This window comes from Entelurus aequoreus, linkage group LG09 (assembly GCF_033978785.1).
Source record: "Entelurus aequoreus isolate RoL-2023_Sb linkage group LG09, RoL_Eaeq_v1.1, whole genome shotgun sequence".
NCBI classification, from domain to species: domain Eukaryota; kingdom Metazoa; phylum Chordata; class Actinopteri; order Syngnathiformes; family Syngnathidae; genus Entelurus; species Entelurus aequoreus.
The window spans coordinates 55,043,888-55,061,881 of NC_084739.1; the positions used below are offsets into that span (position 1 = coordinate 55,043,888).

General features: G+C 41.6%; 1 protein-coding gene across 3 annotated transcripts in view; it reads right to left on the reverse strand.

Annotated features, from left to right (window-relative positions):
* ncapd3 (non-SMC condensin II complex, subunit D3) overlaps positions 1–17,994 on the reverse strand; it is a 140,782-nt gene that overhangs the window by 32,791 nt on the left and 89,997 nt on the right. For all 3 annotated transcript variants that reach the window (XM_062058947.1, XM_062058945.1, XM_062058946.1), the window contains exons 25-30: positions 12,571–12,708; positions 12,327–12,460; positions 6,722–6,930; positions 6,527–6,637; positions 3,751–3,918; positions 2,241–2,353 (exon numbers count right to left, since the gene is read on the reverse strand). In XM_062058947.1, the coding sequence (XP_061914931.1) occupies positions 2,241–2,353; positions 3,751–3,918; positions 6,527–6,637; positions 6,722–6,930; positions 12,327–12,460; positions 12,571–12,708 (873 nt within the window). The remainder of the gene's footprint in view (positions 1–2,240; positions 2,354–3,750; positions 3,919–6,526; positions 6,638–6,721; positions 6,931–12,326; positions 12,461–12,570; positions 12,709–17,994) is intronic.

Below are 17,994 nucleotides of genomic sequence, written 5' to 3' on the forward strand. Positions count from 1 at the left end.
GACGTCATTTGCGGGGTTCACAGCCCAGCAAATGAAAATGTGTGGAAGAGGATTGCAAGTAGGTCCAGCCTACACGTACCGAAACAAGGATTGTGGATGACTGACAAGAAGCTTACTCTTTTCATGTAATTCCACGGTCGAATAAACACGCTCAAGTACTTACACTAATGCAGAGAGAGACCTCTTGTATCCAGTTTGAAAGCCAAAGACGAAGAAAGAAACACACAAACATAACAATTAATCGATGACGACAAAGTTATTACGTTTATTTTCATTTATCATTCGATAAGTTTTCTTACTATCGGTCCGGGTCTACAATTGTAAGATTTTTTTAGTGCCTCTCGACATCAAATGTAATGGTTTTTAATGCCATAGTTTTTGCAAAATCCATTGAATAACTTTCAATGCTTTTTAATGACCCGTGGAAACCCTGAAATTCCATTCTTCAATTAGTAGAAGTTAATGCCACAAGTTACGACAGGGGCCTTTTTTTCTCTCTCTTTTTTAGGAGGTGACTGCATCTATTCATCCATTCATGTTTCTTACTGTATCGCACAGAAAGAGAAGTCATTTAAATTCAGTTTCCAAACTAATAGTTTACATATGTTAATCTCATCTTCAAAGGGGCCCTATTATGCCAAACCAACTTTTACCTGCTGTTGTGTATTTGGGATCTGCATAAGTCAGGGAAATTTGAAATTAAACCGTAGAGGCTGGGCGGAGATATTGATAAAACAATCTTGCCTTAATTAATTATTCTGCCAAAGGAGCCGTTTGGAATTTGCACAACACGTGATGTTTTTCACAACAATGACTTCCCCCTATATATGGTAGAAATGTGCTCAAACTGCTTTGCACACGCCGCCATTGAAGTACGACGCTGTAGTCAATGAGCTCCTTCTTTTTGTTGTGGGGCAGACTGACTCGTACATGGACATTAGGGCTGCGAATCTTTGGGTGTCCCACGATTCGATTCAATATCGATTCTTGGGGTCACGATTCGATTCAAAATCGATTTTTTTCGATTCAAAAATGATATTTTCCCGATTCAAAACGATTCTCTATTCATTCAATACATAGGATTTCAGCAGGATCTACCTCAGTCTGCTGACATGCAAGCAGAGTAGTAGATTTTTGTAAAAACCTTTTATAATTGTAAAGGACAATGTTTTATCAACTGATTGCAATAATGTAAATTTGTTTTAACTAGTAAATGAACCAAAAATATGACTTGTTTTATCTTTGTGAAAATATTGGACACAGTGTGTTGTCAAGCTTATGAGATGCGATGCAAGTGTAAGCCACTGTAACACTATTGTTCTTTTTTAATTTTTTTTTTATAAATGTCTAACGATAATGTCAATGAGGGATTTTTAATCACTGCAATGTTAAAATTGTAACTAATATTGATACTGTTGTTGATAATATTCATTTTTGTTTCACTACTTTTGGTTTGTTCTGTGTCGTGTTTGTGTCTCCTCTCAATTGCTCTGTTTATTGCAGTTCTGAGTGTTGCTGGGTCGGGTTTGGTTTTGGAATTGGATTGCATTGTTATGGTATTGCTGTGTATTGTTTTGTTGGATTGATTAATTAAAAATAAATAAAAATAAAAATAAAAAATGGAAGAAAAAAAAAATAAATCAATTTTTTAAAAATGAGAATCGATTCTGAATCGCACAACATGACAATCGCGATTCGAATTCAAATCGAATTTTTTCCCCTACCCCTAATGGACATGCATCCTCTGCTGTTGGGATTTATAGTACAAAGTAGCGTGTACATCAAACTTAATCTGTTAGTAGACTCGATATGGAAAAGCTAAAACTACAACAAAGATGACGAAGAGAAGATGCTGTTGAAGTGGAGCCACGTAAATAAGACCGCCAACAAAACAGCGCATCCTGAAGAGACGGTCAGAAAGCAGCTTAAAAGTGGTCTGTAAAACATCATCTATGCAACATTTTGACCAAAGAATCAGCATTTTGTTATGTAGACGACAAGGAAGTTTTAAATGTAGAATAAACATCATGATATGACCCCTTTAAAAAGTCAATCACAATACAATAAACAATTACATGAGTTTTAAAAGCTGCTTTTAACCCGATGCATGCAAAATGTCTTGTTTGTAAATTAGTGTATTCTTGGTTTTACCAATTTTAAAAAATCTGTAAGACAACCTTTAATAAAGAAATGTTATATAAAAAGAAACAAATGTAAAATGTGCAATAATGGAAACATACTTCTCAGTCAGTGTCAGTCGAGCATTCACAGGACTTGGACGTGATGGCTGCGGTGTGGCAAAGTTGAGAGGAAGGAAAAGCCTGGGCTTGATAGGAGAGTTTCGGAGCGAAGCCTGTAGCAATGACAGTTGTCACACACTCTTGGGTTTTAGGACTACGAAGCACCACAGAGAATGCAAATCATTTAAAAGGAGGGGTGTAACTATATTTGTAATGGCATTATTCGGTTTGGTACAGAATTCCCACGCGATACACATTGTGTGAGAAACAGGAACAGTTATTGCCTCGTAGGGATGGGTACGGAACTCTGTACTTTTATAGGCACTGACCGCATTTCAACTGTACTAGCGGGTATCAATTTAAGTAAAATAAAACGGTGCCATATTGTGCATTTGCACGCTTCCGGTTGCGATGCTGTCTACCTAGAATCGTGCTGATGCCGTGTCTTATGCCATTTAATAATTGTGTTCAAGTGTTTGTTAAGTGTATTCTTATAGTCTGTGTTGTGCGACTACAAGTTTGTGTTGGACTGACTACCATGGCGACATTTGTATAAAAACTACTCTGGCATTGTTTGGGAATTGTTAGCTTTGGCTAGCAATATTGCCAAGCATTAAAACGCAATTCCATCATTGTTCCCTTATACATTAATTTATTTGTGGCAACCCATAACAAATAAATTTGGAGCGCAACAGACTTCTATTTTTTAATTATTTTTATTTGATGTGTTCACGCTCGTTTACAAACACATCATAATGAAAATGTGTTGTTTATATGTAATGTAGTAACAGGCACATTCATATTATCATGTAATATTTATGTATATTGCTCATTTTAAGCACACGGCGGTGCATTAATTTTAAAAACGCAACAGAACATTCACTTTTTCCTTCGACAACATCACTGATTTCTACTCACTGCAGACTTAATGAGAGCCAACAAACATAATAAAACATCACTTACTGTACGATGTCTGCTAACCTAGTGTCTTTTCGTGTCTCTCACCATTTCCGTATCTAAATTGAATACCAAAGTTGACCAACTTGTCGGAATGTTTTTATCCTTCTATTATCACGGTAAGAGGCATTATTTAGGATCTAGAATAAACTTTGACAAACACCTAGGCGAGGAAGCAGCTTACCAGCCGATGATGTCGACATAGCGCTCTGTAAGCACGGCGCCGCTATAAATAGTTTGTTTGCGTTAGTGCTTATAATAACAATATCACTAATACTCGGTTAATATTCAAGTCACAAAATTTAAATGGAGTATTGTTGGTGGTTTTTGGATGGTTATTAAGAGGGCTTTATGGGAAGAATAGAGAATCTCCCATTGACAATCATAAGCAGACTTTTGTTCAAGCTTATTTATGAGGTAGAATGCATTAAAAAAATCATCAGTCTTCTTGTCTTAAATAAGCAAAATTCCAAAAAAAAGTGCAGTTCCCCTTTAACTGAACTGGTTAAGTACTTTGAATTAAATGTCAGAAAGTCTTTAAGTGTATTCAAACCTGAGCAGTAGGCATTTGAGGGTCTTCCATAAGGCTGCAGTTGTCCATCTGCTTTTCCATTTCTCTCTGCTTCTCAGCTTCCTTCAGAGCAAACTCCACTTCTGCTGCTAGTTGCTCATCTCCAGCGAAAAATTCTTTGACTTCATTACGGTAGTCCTGCATTGTGACCTTATGCAAACAATGTGTGTCAAACAGAATGCCCCTGTGGCCCTTTACAAAATATTACAATGTCAGTGTTTCCCCTAACACTTTATTACATAAACATTTTATTTTCTAAATAGCGCCAGATCACAACAGACGTAATTTAAGGATATTGTTGTCCATACATTGTTATTTTATTAAAATAAACTAAATAGTTAAATTGTATTTAATTTATTTACAATATGTAGTAAAAATAAAAACTCAGCTAAGTGTCCCTGCAGTGCAACCTCGCTGTGCAGGCTTATTAATGAGCAAAGCAGTACAATATGTCAACAGTTCGGAGGAGTAGAAGTTTTTTTTTTACTTTTAAGTGGGAATAAACTTGACCCACTTTCTATACAATTGCAATAAATGGATGTGTGGTGAACTGTGAATATCACAATATATGGCAATACTGTATTGTAGTGATAGGCCAATCGGTACTACAATATGAAACACAAGGAGAGCTACTAAACACAACCAATTTAGCTGCCTTGTCATTTGACTGGAAAGCACCAAACTGTGTTTATCTGGAAGCATTACTTTCGGCTCACGAGTGACAGTTCATACTAAATCTTTTAACTTTTAACGTCCGCACTGTTTTTATTTTTATTGTCTACATTTTAATTTTGCTTTTATTTTCTTTCATTTCACTTTGTTGTCTGTGAAGCACTTTGAGTCTGCCTTGTGTATGAAAAGCGCTATACAAATAAAGTTGCCTTGCCTTGCCTTGCCTAAATGAAGTCAGAAGAGTGGTGTGCCACGTTTGACATCTGTTTTCGTCACCTTCATCAATATAAATGGAACCAAAAAAAGTAAAAATTCCGTATGAGGGGATCATTTTGATCTTATAGCACTAAATACGGTAAAAATTTTTTTTTTTTTTTTACTAATTGGCTTTTAAGCAGAGTTTTCCGCTCAGCTATTCTTTCGAAAAACAAACAAAAAATTCAAACAATTAATTTTATTTGCAGGTCAAATTTTAACCCACCAAATAGCGGATGGGCAATATGATAAACAATATCAGTGCGGTGTCAATACAGCTGGAGAGTGTGCCACACACTCGCTGAGGCGTCATTTACCCATCACTACTGTATTGTATCGGGACTCAAGTAGCGTGATATGTGTCGTACCGAAAAGTCCTATCCAATACCTAGCCCTGCAATACAATCTTTGTTGTGTGAATGTGTTTATATATCGATTATCACCACCATCTCCCTCAGTAAAGACACACTGCAAACCCAAATATAACTATGGATGAGAGAAAACCTTGCAGTCAACTACAGTGCATGCTTGCCAGTGTGCGAGTATGTGTGCCTCCCCGATATGGTTGGACAATTAATAAAATGTAGACTTTGATGACTATATATAATTAATATAATAAATAATATACATATAAATAAATATAATGATCGGGAAAAAAATAATGGGATGCGCATCATGCATGCAAATTCCTAAGCTTGTGGCAAGGAAACGGATGAGTGAGCATACAAGTGGTAAAGACAGCACGTCTACTAGAAGTTTTGGATCTCACCATGGTTGCTCCTTTTAATTTAAAACAGTGCTAGTATGCCTAATCAATAATCAATTAAGTCGACAAAAAAAAATAAGGCACATGATTTCTGCGTTGAAGTATGAAGGAGTCACAGAATAGGCGAATCAGACAGAATCCGCTGATTAACGCAGAATGTTACGGAAATTTACATAAATGTGGGCAAAATGCTTTCATAATGACGAGAATGAACATTTTTTGGGGAAAATAATGTGTCTGGTACAGCTTATTCATCCCCAAAACAAGTCCTAAACTAAACAATGTTGATGCGGTCACTTGTAACCGCGACTAAACTACAAAGCTAAAGCTAGCGAGAACAATCCATACACCCTCAACACATCTAATCTGCTTGTGTTGTTGTGAACAATATAATCAATGTACAAACAGGACAACTAGAGAGGCGTTCTCTTATTATTATAATTTGTTTTTTTTTAAAAAGGCCTCAAGTCGTCTCCTTACTCGTCAAGCTGAGAACAGCACACCACATTTCCCTCCTTCACAATAATAGCGTGGTGCGTTATGTACTTAAAGCACTTATTGATTTACACAATTATTAGGCTTTGACCTAAAATACTGGTCAAAATGTTCCAAGGATGTATTGCACCAATAAAAGTGAGGATCTTTGAGTTTCATTAACAAACGTTTTATTCATTTTTTTTTGACAAAAAAAAAGCACAAACTATGGTGGTAAAATAATTGTAACTTTTGTTACTTATTGTTTGTTACTAATATATATAAATCCCAGGTATTATTATTATTATATATTTGTTGTTCATTTAAAATGTAGTTAAAGTTGAGTTTAGGTGGTGCAATAAAAACTCATGTTTTTAAATTAATGAATAATTGGGTTATTAATCGTGATTTCAACATCAATCAAAAATAATCATGGTTATTTTTTTGTCATAATCGTCCAAACATTCTCCCCGCCCCCAAAAGCTTTAAATCCAGGGTTGTTTTTCCTTTTAGTTTTTAAAGACAGCATATAGTAAGCTTGTCCATACTAATTTTAATCTATGAAATACATATGCAGTACAGCAAACTAACCTGGAGGTAGACCATGAGATCTTTGAGGACAGAAGAGCGTTGTCTCTCCAGTAAGTGCTTCAGGCTGATAATAAGAGGAACTGTGTTCTCTATAAAAGCCTTCTTCCTGACCTTGAGAGCAAAAAGACAAACAGAAAAAAGTTCACAAGACAGCAGGATTTTCATGTTTCTATGATAGTGATATTACCTACTTACCTGAGACACCACCTTATTTTGAGCTGCCTGGATGACTACTTTGGCCATAGCGGCCGCATTCTCCTCTTCGGCTTCCTCAACTGCCACACCTCCATGGGGAGCAGACATGACTTGCAACTTCATCTCCTTTAGAGTCAGTATGTTGAAGGTCTCTGATAAAATGTCTGCACCCTCTGCATCAAGACGCAGCTCTTCATCTGCGAAAAGGGCTGGAATATGAAGGGCAGAATAAAATGTAAGTAAAAAAAAGAAGAAAATAGAAAAGAACATTTGACAAAAATATCTGCTCAAATTTTTAAAACCGAATAATACAAAAAGAGGGAAACTGTGTGTACGGAAACTGTGGTACCACTATATATGAAATTAAACTTCCGCCAGGCCCTACCTCGAAATAGTAAATAAAATAAAGTCCTGAATCCAGGGTGACACAAAAAAAACGTTCATCAAAAAAAATCGAATAACTTCCAAAATTATATTTAGATTAACACAAAAATTCAGCTACATTAGGTTAAGTCTATGTAGTAGACATCTCTAAAGTTTCAAGTCTGTACCACAAAAACTCTTTGTTTAACTGGCGCTCAAAAAATGTGCTCTAAATGAGCTCCCTGTTGCTGCTAGCACATTTGGATCCGGCGGGCAAAGTTCTCGATGACCCTCCCACATTCTTCCCTTGGGATCACTCTTATTGCTGCTGTGATTGCTGCCTTCAGATCAGGGATAGTCTGGGGGTTGTTGCCATACACCCTGTCCTTAAGGTATCCCCACAGATAAAAATTTGGGGCGTTCAAGTCCGGTGAATGCGGCGACCACTCCGGGTCACACCTGCGGCTGATCAGTCGGTCAGGGAAACGATGCTGTAGCCATGCCAATGATTCGTTTGAGGTGTGGGGGGTGGCACCATCCTGCTGGAACCACTGGAGGTCCCTGACGACCCCTCTTCGTCGACCAAGTGCTGTCCAGAATTTGCAAAACACCTGAACATATCGCTCGGTGTTGTCACAATCCGCTCGTTGTCGTCCTCGAACCAGAATGGTCCAAATGATGCCATGTTTGGAGATGGCGACCCATGCACTGCACTTGACAGAGTGTAATGGCCTTTGCAGACAGTACTCGGGGTGTGCTACCCCAGAAGATGTTGTTCTTAGAGTTCACATGACCTGACAGCAGAAAATGTGCCTCATCCGAAAACCAGACATTGTCAAAGAAGTCTGGCGCAGTGTCAATCTTATCACAAAACCACTGGCACATTTTCACTCGTTTCCTCATGTCGGCAGGTGTAAGCTTTTGTTTAGTCTGTATCCTGTAAGGATAGAGGTCGAGATCTGCGATCGAAATTCTCCGCACAGACTCCCGGTTCATTCCAAGCTCCTGAGTTCGTCGACGCACAGACTTGCGTGGGCTGCAAACAACAGAGTCTCTGACTGCATAACGTTCTGTGGTGTCCTTGACGATTTCGGTCGTCCAGAGTGTTAGTATCTTTACGATTGAGGTTATTAACAGTCCCATGGGTTCGGAACTTGTTGACCCATCTGTAGATCATTGTGGGGGCAGGAAATTCACAACATCCAACCCGTTCTTTGAATTGCAATTGAGCCGCGTAATCAAATCCAATCAAATCAAATCAACTTTATTTATAAAGCACATTTAAAGGCCTACTGAAACCCACTACTACCGACCACGCAGTCTGATAGTTTATATATCAATGATGAAATTTTAACATTATAACACATGCCAATACGGCCGGGTTAACTTATAAAGTGACATTTTAAATTTGCCGCTAAACTTCCGGTTCGAAACGCCTCTGAGGATGACGTATGCGCGTGACGTAAACCGGCGAACACGGGTATGCCTTCCACATTGAAGCCAATACGAAAAAGCTCTGTTTTCATTTCATAATTCCACAGTATTCTGGACATCTGTGTTCGTGAATCTGTTTCAATCATGTTCATTGCATTATGAAGAAGGAAGCTGAGCAAGCAAAGAAGAAAGTTGTCGGTGCGAAATGGACGTATTTTTCGAACGTAGTCAGCCACAACTGACTTTGTTTACATTCCCGAAAGATGCAGTCAAGATGGAAGAACTCGGATAACAGAGACTCTAACCAGGAGGACATTTGACTTGGATACACAGACGCCTGTAGAGAACTGGGACAACACAGACTCTTACCAGGATTACTTTGATTTGGATGACAAAGACGCAGACGTGCTACTGTGAGTATGCAGCTTTGGCTTTTTTTTGCGTATGTACGTAACTTTTTTAAAATATATAAGCTTTATGAACCTTGGGTTAGGTGAACGGTCTTTTGGGCTGAGTGATTGTGTGTGTTGATCATGTGTTTGAATTGTATTGGCGTGTTCTATGGAGCTAGGAGCTAGCAGAGGAGCTAGGAGCTAGCATAACACATACCGTACCGTACGTGCGCGTCACGTACATAACTTTTTAAAAATATATAAGCTTTATGAACCTTGGGTTAGGTGAACGGTCTTTTGGGCTGAGTGATTGTGTGTGTTGATCAGGTGTTTGAATTGTATTGGCGTGTTCTATGGAGCTAGGAGCTAGCAGAGGAGCTAGGAGCTAGCATAACAAACACGCAGGTGTTATTATGCAGGATTAATTTGTGGCATATTAAATATAAGCCTGGTTGTGTTGTGGCTAATAGAGTATATATATGTCTTGTGTTTATTTACTGTTGTAGTCATTCCCAGCTGAATATCAGGTACCGTGAGTATGCAGCCTTGGCTGCTAAACATTCGATAACTTGACCGTATGTGCGCGTCACGTACGTAACTTTTTAAAAATATATAAGCTTTATGAACCTTGGGTTAGGTAAACGGTCTTTTGGGCTGAGTGATTGTGTGTGTTGATCAGGTGTTTGAATTGTATTGGCGTGTTCTATGGAGCTAGGAGCTAGCAGAGGAGCTAGGAGCTAGCATAACAAACACGCAGGTGTTTTTATGCAGGATTAATTTGTGGCATATTAAATATAAGCCTGGTTGTGTTGTGGCTAATAGAGTATATATATATGTCTTGTGTTTATTTACTGTTGTAGTCATTCCCAGCTGAATATCAGGTCACCCCCGGCTCTCACAGCATCTTCCCTATCTGAATAGCTTCAACTCCCCACTAGTCCTTCACTTGCACTTTACTCATCCACAAATCTTTCATCCTCGCTCAAATTAATGGGGAAATTGTCGCTTTCTCGGTCCGAATCTCTCTCACTTCATGCGGCCATCATTGTAAACAATAGGGAACTTTGCGTATATGTTCAACTGACTACGTCACGCTACTTCCGGTAGGTGCAAGCCTTTTTTTTATCAGATACCAAAAGTTGCAATCTTTATCGTCGTTGTTCTATACTAAATCCTTTCAGCAAAAATATGGCAATATCGCGAAATGATCAAGTATGACACATAGAATAGATCTGCTATCCCCGTTTAAATAAAAAAAATTCATTTCAGTAGGCCTTTAAAATTTACCACAGGGGTAGCCAAAGTGCTGTACAATGGGCAGGTTAAAAGATAATACGAGAACCGAGCAAACACAACACAACACAAACACAACACGATAAAAAATAAATAAATAAAATATAAAAACATAAAAACAGGTTCACAGCAGGTGTATTATGGGGCGCCATTGCAGGATGGATATCACTCAGTGTTAAAAGCCATGGAATAAAAGTATGTTTTTAAGAGATTTAAAAACAGGAAGAGAGGAGGCTTGTCTAACACTCAGAGGTAGGTCGCTCCAGAGCTTGGGAGCAGCAGCAACGAAAGCTCTGTCACCTCTAAGCTTCAGCCTTGTGTCCGGGACCATCAGTAGCAGCTGATCGGCTGATCTTAGGGATCGGGTGGGGAAGTAAGGCTGAAGGAGGTCAGAGAGATATGTTGGCGCGAGGTTGTTTAGACATTTAAAAACAAATAAAAGGAGTTTATAATTGATTCGGTAACGCACAGGGAGCCAGTGAAGGGACGCTAATATAGGGGTGATGTGCTCACGTCTGCGGGTCTGTGTTAGCAGACGAGCAGCAGAGTTCTGCACGAGCTGCAGGTGGGCGAGGGAGGCCTGGCTAATGCCTACATACAGGGCATTACAGTAGTCTAAACGAGTCGAGATAAAGGCGTGGATTAATTTCTCGAGATGATGGCCTGATAGAAGCGGTTTCACTTTCGCTATTTGGCGTAATTGATAAAAGCTTTTTTGTACGACGCTGCTGATTTGTTTTTCGAATTTAAAATGAGTCGAACTTTACCCCTAGGTTTGTGACACAGTCGCTGAGATACGGGGTCAGAATGCCGAGGTCAACGTTGGGGGAGGGGGAGCGACTTGGACCGAACAACATAACTTCTGTTTTGTCTTCATTTAGGCTCAGGAAGTTAGCTGAAAGCCAGGCTTTGATGTTGTGCAGCAGTCAGTAAGATGTTGAACCGTGTTATTTTGTGCCATGGGAAAATAAATCCGGCAATCATCGGCATAAAAATGAAATGCAATATCGTACTTCCTAAAAATAGAACCAAGGGGGAGAAGGTAAAGCGCAAATAAGATTGGGGCAAGGATTGAGCCCTGGGGAACCCCATGTGGTAAAGGAGCTGTGTAAGACATAAAACTGTCTATTTTTACACAAAAACTCCTGTCGGTTAGGTACGACCGGAACCAGTTGAGGGCGGCACCCTTAATGCCCACACAGTTCTCAAGACGAGTAATTAAGGTGGCGTGGTGTCGAAAGCAGCAGACAGATCTAAAAGCACCAGGACAACATATTTACCAGAATCAGTTGACAGGAGGATATCGTTAAAATGTAGATAGAATTCAGCCGAAAATAAGCCTCAACTATAAATGTATTTTGTTCAATAGTCCATGGCATCTTGAAATTGAAATTTTCTAAACTTTTAGAACATTAAGTCTTCTTGGTAAATCTGAAAAATACAAATAATTGATTAATTATTTCAAAAGTTATTCAAGTTTAGGTGGTGAACGCTTTTTTTGTGTCACCCTGTAGTATGCTGGATCACCCCCAAAATGTAAAGACTTGTCCTTATCCCATTTCTGACGTTTCCCAAAAGTTGAATAAAAATGTGCCGAATATCTTTTTGAGCTACAGTGTATATAGCAGAATTAAACAATCGAGTGAACCCTCTTATCAATTATCTACTCTTTGTCTCCGCTAGCATACTGGGGAGCACATAGACGTTTAAACTCAAAACTTTAACGTAATATTACGTAGTAAAAACGACTTGGATCAGCCTCAATATGCAATGACGTATTCCTTATAAAATTTTTGACATTTTCTAAAAGTTGCATCACCTACAACTTTTTGAGCTATCCATTGCAAAATTGTCAGTCAGTGGAGCCCCACACGCACACACACAGACAGACAGAAGTCGAAGCTTGTAACGTAATGGAAGTTACCATTATAGAAATTATCTGGAACAGACCCAAGATGTAATGACATGTTCCTTATCCCATTTCGAATATTTCCTGAAAGGGTTCATGAAAATCTGTCCACAACATTTTGAGTTTTGTTGCTAACTAACAAGCACACGGACAGGCGCAGGTAGACATATTCACAAAGTAAAACAACATTGACAGCCGTGAATCTATGACTCACCTAATACATTTTGGTTGATCTTGTTGGTGATGTTGAAGCGCTGAGCATCAGTAAAGTGCTCCAGCAAAAACCGGTAAATCCGAAAGCGTTTCTCACGGTGTTGAGGCCCTTTTAGGGAGAACCGGACTTTATCACTGAGGGGAAAAAAGTGAGGACAAAGCATTGTACTATTGTCGATAAAAAGCGGTCCGCGACAAAAGGATTGCAGCAAACTAGCAGTTAATTTTATGACATCCTTTCCTACCTCTTAGTCTGAGGGAACTTGTTGTAGGATGTGTGTCCACTGTAGGAGTTGAAGTGGAAAATGCACTCAATGAAATGCTGACTAAACATTTCTGTGTTCTTCTTCAGCAGTATGTGAAGCAAACAGTATTCACACAGACTGTAACAGAAAGGAAAATAATTATGATTATTTCATTAACCTCTGTGCAGCAGCAACAGCTCAGTCTGTTTTGCATTTAAGATAAACAGGGGAGGAGTGCCAGTTCATCTACAGAGGTACAGAGGAACAAGTCAGCATACCTTGGAATGGACGATTATAGTATAGTCTAATATGAGGTATGCTGACTTAAAGTATCGTCACTATACTCACGTTGACATAAGTGGTTGAGGACATAACCGAAACAAGAACCTACTTGCACATGTACTTGAGAATTTGTCCAGAGACATAAGGACAATGTGTGATAAAATATTTTTCAACCAACAGTAGTTTGTTGACATTGTTATCCTCCATTTGTGCATATTTTTGCAGCAGAGTAGTGGACCGTCAAAGAAGAAAGGATCTTTGGTCCAATGGAGAAGCTTTGAATGTAATAGCAGTTGCTTTGCTGTTGCATTTCAGTTTGGCACAAGGACAAATCTGCTTTTGCAAACACACGAGCAATAACAATTATGTTTACTATGCTAAAACACAAGCTGACATGATGGTGGGCTAAACAGTTCACGGCAATAAAACTAAGTATTCATTGAATGTAATCGTTTCCTCTAATTAACTCACATTAGATGAATAACTTAGGACTTTGAGAAGATGTCCGCAATTCATGCTGATATAGTGCTACGAATACGGTTGTCTACCGGAAAGTTTTTCCGTCTCCAAAGAGGAAAGCTACAACTCCAGAGTAATCCTCCATTACTGCGTCAACTACATCAGTGGTCCCCAGCCACCGGGCCGCGGACCGATTGGTACCGGGCCGCGGACCGATTGGTACCGGGCCACACAAGAAATGAAAGAAAACATATATATATTTTTTTTTTTTATTAAATCAACATAAAAAACACAATGTATGGTGCAGGGACTGGTGTGGGAACCAGCCGAGGTGCAGGTACTGGTGTGGGAACCAGCCGAGGTGCAGGTACTGGTGTGGGAACCAGCCGAGGTGCAGGTACTGGAACCTGTGGTGGAGCCGGTGCTAGCCTTAGACTTGGCGCTAGCTTAGGTGCAGGTGGCCTAGCTGGCGGTTGCGGCTTAGCAGGCCGAAAAACCGGTGGTGGCGGCCGGGCAGGTGGTTGCGGTTTAGCACGCAGACGGACTGGTGGCGGTGGCCGAGCAGGAGGTTGCGGCTTAACCCGCCGAAGGACTAGTGGCGGTGGCCGAGCAGGAGGTTGCGGCTTAGCACGCCGAAAAACTGGTGGCGGTGGCCGGGCAGGAGGTTGTGGCTTGGCTGAGCGTAGTTGTGCCACCCCACTAGCACAGCTCCCAGTACTAGCCCCCCCCTCAAAAAGCGGATACCAGACGCGCTCCTTATGGTTTGGAACCGTCTTCAAGGGTGGGTGGAGGGAGGTCAGGAGGGGGGTATACTCCTCCCCTTTAAAATGTCCAAAATGTCCATTCTCACACCCCACTTGAGATTGGGTGGAAACACAGGGAAAAAAAATTATGCGCAGTGGGCGGAGCAATAGTCACTGGGGGTGGAGATTGAGTCCTGGAGGACATTGACAAACCTGGTGAGCGGGTTTGTAAAAAAATGTCCTGATAATGTTTTATTTTAGAATTAAAGTCTTTAGGAGGTTGCTGACAGAAAGAGTTAGAAGAATTTTTTAAAAAAATCTTCGTCTCTGACGTCATCCACAGTGGGCGGGATGACGTCATCCGTGCGGGTCTCCAGCTGACTGACAGCCCAATCGGTGAAATGTTTGGCGAAATGGTCAATTGGGTTGCCAAACATCTGACGAGGGGAATCTTGGGCTGCATGTAGCTTGCTGTGTACCGGTGGAGGAGTCTGAGGGAGTGGCGCGTCTTGGCAGCAAAGTGAAGACCTCTTGGGCGGCTTCCGTCTTCGCTGACGCGTCCGGTACTGCGGGGGTGTGGCGATGTCCTCGGGCCATACGGAGTTGAATGGGGCCAACCTTCCGTTAGGACCCCATATCAGATCCTGGCGCTCCGAAGGGGAATAGCGAAGCGTCTCCGCCTCCATCGCTCGCAACACCTCCCACGCACCTTCGTCCATCTCCTCCATCATGCTCGGTGCGAGAGAACTTTTTCTTGCTGGCTTGCTACTGTAACGACCTGGTCGCATCGTGGTGTGAGGTGTTCTCCCAGAGATGCAGACGGCTTCGGACACAGCGTGCAGGTAGGAAAATTATTTATTTAGGCAAATTCTTCAGACAGGAAAAACAAAAACGTGCTCATAGCACGGAAGACAAAAAACAAAGGGACTAGCGTGGGAGCTAGCAAGCAAAAATAATATAGCATGAAAGCTATAGCATGAAAGCTAGCAGGAATCAAAGAAGTCGTTAGCTGTTGCATAAAAGCAAATTAGCAAGCCAGGCAGAGTGAGGCCCGGGCAAAGACTAAATAGCCCTCTGATTAGCGCTCGGGCAACAGGTGCGCGTCCCGAACGCTAACCTTCGCCTTAGGGTTGGAGGGGGGAAAACTCTGACTGTTGTTTGTGCATACGCACCAAACAGGAGTTCAGAGTATTCAGCCTTCTTGGATACCTTGCGTGGGGTCCTGTATGGGGCGCCGGCAGGGGATTCCATAGTCTTGCTGGGGGACTTCAACGCGCACGTGGGCAATGACAGTGATACTTGGACTGGATTGATTGGGAGGAACGGTCTCCCTGATCTGAACCTGAGTGGTGGATTGTTATTGGACTTCTGTGCTAGTCACGGACTTGCGATAACAAACACCATGTTCAAGCATAAGGATGCTCATAGGTGTACCTGGTACCAGAGCACCCTAGGCCAAAGATCAATGATCGATTTTGTAATCGTATCAGCTGATCTGAGGCCGTATGTTTTGGACACTCGGGTGAAGAGAGGGGCTGAACTGTCAACTGATCACCATCTGGTGGTGAGTTGGGTTAGATGGCGGGGGAGACCTCTGGACAGACCTGGCAAACCCAAGCGTGTAGTGCGGGTGAACTGGGAACGTTTGGAGGAGTCCTCTGTCCGGAAGGACTTCAACTCCCACCTCCGGCGGGACTTCTCTGCCATCCCTGTGGAGGTTGGGGACATTGAACAGGAATGGGCAATGTTCAAAGCCTCTATTGCTAAAGCTGCAGATGCGAGCTGTGGCCAGAAGGTCTTAGGTGCCTCAAGGGGCGGTAACCCTTCTTTCATCTCCGTAATATCGCTAAAATTCGTTCCATTTTGTCCACTAGCGGCGCTGAGATCATTATTCATGCGTTCGTTACGTCTCGTCTCGATTACTGTAACGTATTATTTTCGGGTCTCCCTATGTCTAGCATTAAAAGATTACAGTTGGTACAAAATGCGGCTGCTAGACTTTTGACAAAAACAAGAAAGTTTGATCATATTACGCCTATACTGGCCCACCTGCACTGGCTTCCTGTGCACTTAAGATGCGACTTTAAGGTTTTACTACTTACGTATAAAATACTACACGGTTTAGCTCCAGCCTATCCCGCTGATTGTATTGTACCATATGTCCCGACAAGAAATCTGCGTTCAAAGAACTCCGGCTTATTAGTGATTCCCAGAGCCAAAAAAAAGTCTGCGGGCTATAGAGCGTTTTCTATTCGGGCTCCAGTACTATGGAATGCCCTCCCGGTAACAGTTAGAGATGCTACCTCAGTAGAAGCATTTAAGTCCCATCTTAAAACTCATTTGTATACTCTAGCCTTTAAATAGACCCCCTTTTTAGACCAGTTGATCTGCCGTTTCTTTTCTTCTCTCCTCTGCTCCCCTCTCCCTTGGGAGGGGGAGTTGCACAGGTCCGGTGGCCATGGATGAAGTGCTGGCTGTCCAGAGTCGGGACCCCGGGTGGACCGCTAGCCTGTGCATCGGTTGGGGACATCTCTGCGCTGCTGACCCGTCTCCGCTCGGGACGGTTTCCTGCTGGCCCCACTATGGACTGGACTCTCGCTGATGTGTTGGATCCACTGTGGACTGGACTTTCACAATATTATGTCAGACCCACTCGACATCCATTGCTTTCGGTCTCCCCTAGAGGGGGGGTTACCCACATATGCGGTCCTCTCCAAGGTTTCTCATAGTCATTCACACCGACGTCCCACTGGGGTGAGTTTTTCCTTGCCCGTATGTGGGCTCTGTACCGAGGATGTCGTTGTGGCTTGTGCAGCCCTTTGAGACACTTGTGATTTAGGGCTATATAAATAAACATTGATTGATTGATGTGATCATCAGCAAACTTTAGACGAGCCTTAAGGTGTCGCTTCTGGAGCAAGTGCTTCCTTCTTGCATGGTAGCCTCCAGTCGATGGCGATGCAAAACACGCTTGACTGCGGACACTGACACCTGTGTTCCAGCAGCTTCCGATTCATTGCAGACCTGCTTTTTGGTGGTTCTCGGTTGACTCTTGATCATCCTGACCAATTTTCTCTCAGCAGCAGGTTATGATAGCTTGCGTTTTCTTCCTGATCGTGGCAGTGACAAAACTGTGCCATGCACTTTATACTTACAAACAATTGTCTGCACAGTTGCTCTTGGGACCATAAGCTGCTTTGAAATGGCTCCAAGTGACTTTCCTGACTTGTTCAAGTCAATGATTCGTTTTTTCCGATCTGTGCTGAGTTGCTTTGACTTTCCCATTGTCACGTTTGTAACCGAGTCTAATGACTGCATCACATGAGCCATATTTAAATGGGCTCAGAGAAGTCAACAGGTGTCGTCAATCATAATCACTCACATGAAGTTAAGAGGCCATGCCATGAAGCCAATTTGATTTGATTGTAATGTTTCTACATCACCAAAATTGATAATGTATGTTGCTGTATGTATACTTTTGACCCAGCAGATTTGGTCACATTTTCAGTAGACCCATTATAAATTCATAAAAGAACCAAATTTCATGAATGTTTTTGTGACAAATAAGTATGTGCTCCAATCACTCTATATAATAAAATAAGAGTTGTAGAAATGATTGGAACTCAGGACCGCCATAACATTATGTCCTTCACAAGTGTATCTAAACTTTTGACCACGACTGTACCACTTTGTGTTGTTCCATCCATCCATCCATTTTCTACCGCTTATTCCCTTCGGGGTCGCTGGAGCCTATCTCAGCTACAATCGGGGTACACCCTGGACAAGTCGCCACCTCATCGCAGGGCCAACACAGATAGACAGACAACATTCACACTCTCATTCACACACTAGGGCAAATTTAGTGTTGCCAATCAACCTATCCCCAGGTGCATGTCTTTGGAGGTGGGAGGAAGCCGGTGTACCCGGAGGGAACCCACGC